Source organism: Myxine glutinosa, chromosome 1 (genome assembly GCF_964187855.1).
Source record: "Myxine glutinosa chromosome 1, kmMyxGlut1.1, whole genome shotgun sequence".
Classification (NCBI taxonomy): domain Eukaryota; kingdom Metazoa; phylum Chordata; class Myxini; order Myxiniformes; family Myxinidae; genus Myxine; species Myxine glutinosa.
In genome coordinates this window covers 164,089,201-164,096,700 of record NC_136261.1, presented here as the reverse complement: position 1 = coordinate 164,096,700, position 7,500 = coordinate 164,089,201, and the positions used below count along the sequence as shown (strand labels likewise).

Sequence of the window (7,500 nt, the reverse complement as noted above, 5' to 3'; positions counted from 1 at the left end):
CGTCTCTCTCTCTGTGTGCGTCTCTCTCTCTGTGTGCGTCTCTCTCTCTGTGTGCGTCTCTCTCTCTGTGTGCGTCTCTCTCTCTGTGTGCGTCTCTCTCTGTGTGCGTCTCTCTCTCTGTGTGCGTCTCTCTCTCTCTGTGCGTCTCTCTCTCTGTGTGCGTCTCTCTCTCTGTGTGCGTCTCTCTCTCTGTGTGCGTCTCTCTCTCTGTGTGCGTCTCTCTCTCTGTGTGCGTCTCTCTCTCTGTGTGCGTCTCTCTCTCTGTGTGCGTCTCTCTCTCTGTGTGCGTCTCTCTCTCTGTGTGCGTCTCTCTCTCTGTGTGCGTCTCTCTCTCTGTGTGCGTCTCTCTCTCTGTGTGCGTCTCTCTCTCTGTGTGCGTCTCTCTCTCTGTGTGCGTCTCTCTCTCTGTGTGCGTCTCTCTCTCTGTGTGCGTCTCTCTCTCTGTGTGCGTCTCTCTCTCTGTGTGCGTCTCTCTCTCTGTGTGCGTCTCTCTCTCTGTGTGCGTCTCTCTCTCTGTGTGCGTCTCTCTCTCTGTGTGCGTCTCTCTCTCTGTGTGCGTCTCTCTCTCTGTGTGCGTCTCTCTCTCTGTGTGCGTCTCTCTCTCTGTGTGCGTCTCTCTCTCTGTGTGCGTCTCTCTCTCTGTGTGCGTCTCTCTCTCTGTGTGCGTCTCTCTCTCTGTGTGCGTCTCTCTCTCTGTGTGCGTCTCTCTCTCTGTGTGCGTCTCTCTCTCTGTGTGCGTCTCTCTCTCTGTGTGCGTCTCTCTCTCTGTGTGCGTCTCTCTCTCTGTGTGCGTCTCTCTCTCTGTGTGCGTCTCTCTCTCTGTGTGCGTCTCTCTCTGTGTGCGTCTCTCTCTGTGTGCGTCTCTCTCTGTGTGCGTCTCTCTCTGTGTGCGTCTCTCTCTGTGTGCGTCTCTCTCTGTGTGCGTCTCTCTCTGTGTGCGTCTCTCTCTGTGTGCGTGTCTCTCTGTGTGCGTGTCTCTCTCTGTGTGCGTGTCTCTCTCTGTGCGTGTCTCTCTCTGTGCGTGTCTCTCTCTGGTGTCTCTCTCTGGTGTCTCTCTCTGTGTGTGTGTCTCTCTCTGTGTGTGTCTCTCTCTGTGTGTGTCTCTCTCTGTGTGTGTGTCTCTCTCTGTGTGTGTCTCTCGCTGTGCGTGTCTCTCTCTGTGCGTGTCTCTGTGTGTGTGTGTGTGTGTGTGTGTGTGTGTGTGTGTGTGTGTGTGTGTGTGTGTGTCCAAGCCAGCCATAGCACTTCTGCAAAGGACTTCTGTGACTCCATGGGACTGACTCGATCCATGAATTTTCCCACCCAGATCTCTCCCAATGGCAAATCTTCTGGATTTGGTGATGCCCAACTTCACCAACAATGTATATTGCCTGTTCTCTGCCCCAATTGGCTCATGTGATCATGTGCTTATCAAGGTCAACATCTCTCTGATCATTCTCAGAGAACAGTCTCAGTGCCAGCGCATCTTTTTTTCTTTTTTTTATGTTGAAGGCTCCAGTAGTCATCATCGAGACCAGGCCTTAAATAAAATAACCGCATCGATAAATGCGAGGAAAGATATTATAAAAAAAGAGAGAATGTAAAGGTGAGGAGTGAAAATGAGTAATAAAAGTGTATGATGAAAAGTGTATGGTGTTTGTAAGAAAGAGGTTGAAGCTAGCCCAGTTGCTGTAGTTTGAGTTAGACAAAAATAAAGACCAGCAATCCTGACACAGAGTGTGTAAGGTGGTTCTGGGCACCACTTTAACGTTCCTAAATCCGAAAGGAAGTACTCCTCTGGGCAGTTGCTGTCGACAACCTACTTCCTATAAAAGTCCATCTGCTATTGCACTTAGGCAAACTGGCAGGGACTGCAAGCAGCCATCATACTTCAGTACTGGTCCCCTATATCTACAGTCCCTGATATCAATTCAGCCAGGGAAAACGTCCACAGACACCTATTGACCCTTATGCACAGATTCATCCTATCTCATCTCATCTCATCTCATCTTCAGTTATCTTACCCATCCTCCTGCTCATGGTACTCAAAATCTGTGGTGAGGCAGTTGCTTTAAAAGAACTTGCATTCACCACCTGGAAGGCAAATCCAACTGAAGACAACCTCAGATCATTCCACAAAGCCTGCAACAAGTGTGTGTCTACTCTTAGGAGGGCCAGAAAAAAGCATCTGTCCAATCTCAAGAATGAGCTTTCCGACTTGCCTCCCTCCTCTAAAACCTGGTGGCACCTTGTCAAGTCTGTCTCTGGAGTATTCTCCCCTTCCATTCCTTCCCTCACCTCAAATGGAACAACAGCCAACTCTGCTCATGAGAAGGCTGAATACCTCAATTCTATCTTTGCTTCAAAATCTTGTATCCCTAAACCCTCTCTCTCTCTCTCTGTACGCACAATTCCCAGTCGTTCCCAACTGCTCCTGGATTCTGTTTCTTTTGCACCCGAGGAAGGTGGAAAGTTTCTGGCAATCCTCAACTCAGTAACTCTGCAACTGCACCAGACAGCATCAGCTCACATGTCCTTAAAAGCCTGCTCTGTTGCTCTTCCACTTCCTTCCTCTGCCCTTTTCAACCATCATTTACCCTAAGTCATCTTCTATCTGCTTGGAAATGAGCCAACATCACAGCATTACATAAAATGGTTCAAAAACGGATAGCCTCAACTCTAGACCAATTCGTTTCCATCCAATAATCAGCAAGATCATGGAATCCATCATTGCGGTTGACATAAAATCATTCCTTTTCTCCAACAACCTCATCTCAGATCATCAATTTGGATTCAGACCTGGTCACTGCACCTTGGACATGCTGCTTCTCCTCTCCCAATAATGGATGGAGGCCCTCAATATCAAACAAGTGATCATGGCTGTCCCTCTGGACAAATCTCAAGCTTTTGATACAGTCTGGCATCCTCCCTTGCCCTCAAAATTATTTGCCTATGGAATCCAAAGCCAACCACACTCTTGGATTACTGACTTCCTCCACTCTCATAGCCAACATGTGGATCTCAACGGAACCCTTTCTTCTCCTCTCCCTATAGAGGCTGGAGTCCCACAATGCTGTGTTCTCGGCCCCATCCTATTCCGAATAGTCATCAATGATCTTTCTGACTCTCTGGAAAATCCTCTTTATCGCTTTGCTGACCACTCCACTCTGCCATGACATCCCTCATCCTTCTGACAGACAGGCAGCAGCCTTTTGCCTCTCCTGAAACATTGACAAAAATCACATAATGGTCAAACACCTGGAACATGTCTTTCAATCCTGACAAATCTCACACTCTTACGATGTCTCTCCGAAAAGACCGACTGGACAACCCTCCCATCTACTTTCTCAACAATCCTCTCCAAGAAGTTCTGTCGCTCAAGCTTTTGGGTCTCACTATCTGCCATGATCTTTCTTGGGAAAACCACATTTCCAAGCTGGCCTCCAAAGCCAGTCGCCGACTGGGCATCCTCCGTCGTGCGAAGTCCTTCCTCGGCACAACTGAGCTCCTCACCACATACAAGGCTTTCATCCGCAGCTCAATGGAATACTGTTCTCCCCTATGGGCTGGTGCTCCTGCCTCACACCTTGCTCGGCTTCACGCTGTTGAGGCCAAAGCTTTCAGAATCATTGGAATCTCCCGCGATGAAGCTATCTCTGAGGGCCTTTCACTCACTCACCGCAGGCAGGTAGGTGGTCTTTCTGTCTTCTACCGACTCCTCTCCGGCCTTGCACCCCCAGCTCTCTCTGTGCTCTGTCCCCCAAATATTCCTACAGGTCGCACAAGATCTGCCAGCAACCCTCTGATGGTTAAACTGCCAAAATCAAGACTCTCTGCTCACCTTCACTCCTTCATTCCACTTTTCTCCCGCCTCTGGAACAAACTCCCTCACTCTCTTCAATCCCACTCCTCCCTCCAGGTCTTTAAAACAGCTGTTCACCACCATCTCTTATCTTCCCCCATCCAAAACCTTGATCTTTTCTACCCCTGCTAATTTCACCCCAATTCCACTTTTTTGAAATACCAACTTCTGTCCTGGAAGTCCTTGGTGTCCTTGTGTTTTATACTTATCCCTCCCCCCCCCCCCCCTTCCCACGACTCCTCCCCCCAAGCCCTCTCCCTTCCACACATCTCCCTGCTCTCAAATGTTGTGTTTGTGTGCTTCCCCTTCTCTCCCCATCTTGTTTTGATCATCAGTTGTGCCGAGGATCACCAACCTCATCTTCTCAAAAGTTTGACCTCAGGTAAACGGCAATCATACGGAGGAACCTGCGTTAGCCTGGTAGACGAATTGGCACTTGGGGTTGATTAACAACCCATCCGGACACAAAGTTATACGTGCTTGGTGGCCTCAGGCATGGTAAATCCAAGGGGCACTGAGACTTCCCCTCGTTAGTAAACCCCGAAACCCGGGCCGTAACAATAAAAACTTGGACCAAGTTTGATTTAAATCCTTGAACAGCTCTTCTCAAGTATCACAATTTTATCTGACATGACCTCTGACCTTTTATGCCAAAATCAAATCAGTTCATCTTTGCATCATAAGAGGATATACACTCATATTTGGATATACACATATACACTTACACCAAGTTTGCTCAAAGTCCCATTACTGGTTCACAAGTTAGCGCAGTAACCGAATTTTTACCCAACGGGACCTCTGACCTTTGTCCTCTTGACCCATAATCTAATAAAAAATATCACATTAACTGAGACATTCTACCAGGCCAAATAAAAATAAAACACATGAGAAGTTAGCAAATTATAACAACTGAAACAAACATAAAATGAATGCTAGAGAGTAGTTGCATTAATTATATCGATATTACATCACCTTTGATAACAGCTGCGGTGATGCACACTTCTTCGGCAATGTGCTCCCCTGGAGGCAGAGAAAAGTATTTGGCCTCATGAAGGTCAGAGTAGAATTTGATATGCAGACCTGGGGAGTCTGGACCGGGTCGAACGAGATTCAGCAAGTCCGTGCGCTCAAGCACAGGAGGAGCCGAAGACACGTAGCCATTGAGCACTGGCCTTGGAGCTGGGGCCTTGCTCCGGTCCGCAGCCATGATGCACAGGTTCATGAGCGGCTATGGCAAAATGGGAGGACAGCAATAGAGGAAGTAAGAAGGAAGGAAACAAACCATTAATTACATCACTATACAGAGGAAACTCCCAAGTTTTGTTTCATGCCAGGATATGTTTGACATGCCCAACATTCCGATGAAGCAGGACAGTATTTGCATTCACATGTTGTCCAAAGTATCTCGGCTAATACTGTGTGTGCAGTTTCCAGGTCGTTGACAGTCTTGTAGACTGGCTCTTTGAAGGAACCCCCATAAAAAGAAATTGCACAGATCAAGGACTGGGCATGCCAGTGTCCAGGAGAGCCTTTTGGCAAAACAGCAGGTAAACAGATTAAAATAACCCAGCCAATAATTTGGGAATGGAAAAAATCTAATACATTATCCGTGATGTGTGGGTGCACCCCATCAAGTTGAAGCTATAGGCAATGCATGGGGAAATGAAGTCTCAATTCCATATGCCTGTTGCAAATATCATGTACCATTCCCATCGATGAAGCCATAAAAAAGGCATAATCGCACCATTTGGAAAAAAAGTGCCGTTAAACACAGGTAATTGCTTGCTGTCATTTAACACAAAATAAGTTGGCTTACACAATATAATTGCTTCAAAAGGCGTTTTATTTTGGGGGTGGGGAGGGGTGGTGATAACTCAGATTGCAGGTGTTTTCAGTGTAATGTTCATCAAAGTGTAATTTCTATGCCAATGAACAAGGTACCGTCAGACTGAACAGTTCACAGAGAGATGCCGTCCAGGTCGCCCAAAGATGATGTCCCCTTGTGAGGACCGTTGTCTTGTCAGCGTTGCCAGGAGGAACCGCTCTTCAATACCACGATCTCTCCAGAGTGCCCTGCACATTTGAAATTAGTTCAGATTTAGACTTCAGGACAGTTATGCAAGGTCCATTGAACGAGAACACTGCACAACTCTAACACTGTGCAGTCAGCCATAATACATGTAATGCACAACACATTACAAGTGAAGGGTGAACCGTTGGCACCATGTTATAACCCTGCGCTCGTGAAGCGAAAATCAGTTTTTCTCGTTTCAAAATCAAAATCAATCAAAAAAACACAACTCGTTTTCAAGTACTCACCATAGGGAATATAATATGATGACGATGACTTCATCGGTGCCTTAATTATGACGTCATAATTCGACAAGTACAGCACTTGATCTGATCAGCATTAAAAAAAAAAAAAATCTGCAATTGTCAGTCCGATGGACATGGAATTTTCAGAATATGAGTGGCTCCTGTATAATTTTTTTTAATGATAATTATGACGTCAAAGGTCACGTGGTACAGGCGCCATATTCGAAAAAAATCGAAAATAGTTGCACCTCTATATCTTCGAAACCGTTCCATGGAAAAAAAAATAATTGAAGCATGGCTCATTGTCAATTACTCCACTTGGGGAAAAACACACAAACACACAAACACCAGCAGAAGTACCCGGCGTTGCTGGGTGGGGGAGGGGAGGAGGGGGGAGGGAAGGGGAGGAGGCGGAGGGGAGGGGGGAAGGGGAGGGGAGGGGAGAGGGGGAAGGGGATGGGAGGGGAGGGGAGGGGGAGGAGGGAAGCGAGGGGAGGAGGAAGGGGGGTGGAGGGGGGGAGGAGGAAGGGGGGTGGAGGGGGGGAGGGGGGAAGGAGGGGAGGGGGGAAGGGGAGGGGGGGAAGGGGAGGGGGAGGGGGGAAGGGGAGGGCGAGGGGAGGGCGACGAGAGGAAGGGGAGAGGAGGGAAGGGGAGAGGGGGGAAGGGGAGAGGGGGGAAGGGGAGAGGGGGGAAGGGGAGAGGGGGGAAGGGAGAGGGAGGGGAGGAGGAGAAGGGAAAGGGGGAAAAGAGGGGAAGGGGAGGGGGGAGAAGGGGAAAAGGGGGAAGGCGAGTGGGGAGGGGAAGGGGGAGGAGGAGGGGGAGAGGAGGAAAATGGGGGAAGGGGAGGGGGACAGGGGGAAAAGGGGGAAGGGGAGAATGCAGGGGGGAGGGGGGAATGGGGGGAGGAGGGGAAGGGGGTGGAGGTGGAAGGGGAGGGGGAGGAGGGGAAGGGGAGAGGGGGGAAGGGGAGAGGGAGGGGAGGAGGAGGAGGGAGAGGGGGAAAAGGGGGAAGGGGTGGGGGAGAGGGGGAAAAGGGGGAAGGGGAGGGGAGGGGGGAGGCAGGAGAGGAAGCGGCGTGGCTCACGTTTCTGAGTGAATGTGGCTCACATTTCTGAGTGAATGTGGCTCACATTTGAGTGAATGTGGCTCACATTTCTGAGTGAATGTGGCTCACGTTTGAGTTAAGTGTGATACCGATCAGGAAGAAGAAGAAGCCGTACTACCAAATTCGTACACTTCCGGAATTGTTTGATTTATTTGTATTCAAATGTCTGGTAATTGTTTTGTATTTATTTATGCGAATGTGTACTTGTGTATAACTGTCATTAATTTAAAAAGGCTTT

At 48.7% G+C, this 7,500-nt stretch overlaps 1 protein-coding gene across 6 annotated transcripts in view; it reads right to left on the bottom strand.

The window, feature by feature from the left end:
• Positions 1-7,500, bottom strand: part of JAK2 (Janus kinase 2) — a 324,490-nt gene that overhangs the window by 221,031 nt on the left and 95,959 nt on the right. For all 6 annotated transcript variants that reach the window (XM_078779492.1, XM_078779484.1, XM_078779477.1 and 3 more), the window contains exons 2-3: positions 5,783-5,914; positions 4,814-5,069 (exon numbers count right to left, since the gene is read on the bottom strand). In XM_078779492.1, the coding sequence (XP_078635618.1) occupies positions 4,814-5,063 (250 nt within the window). In that variant the 5' untranslated portion in view covers positions 5,064-5,069; positions 5,783-5,914. The remainder of the gene's footprint in view (positions 1-4,813; positions 5,070-5,782; positions 5,915-7,500) is intronic.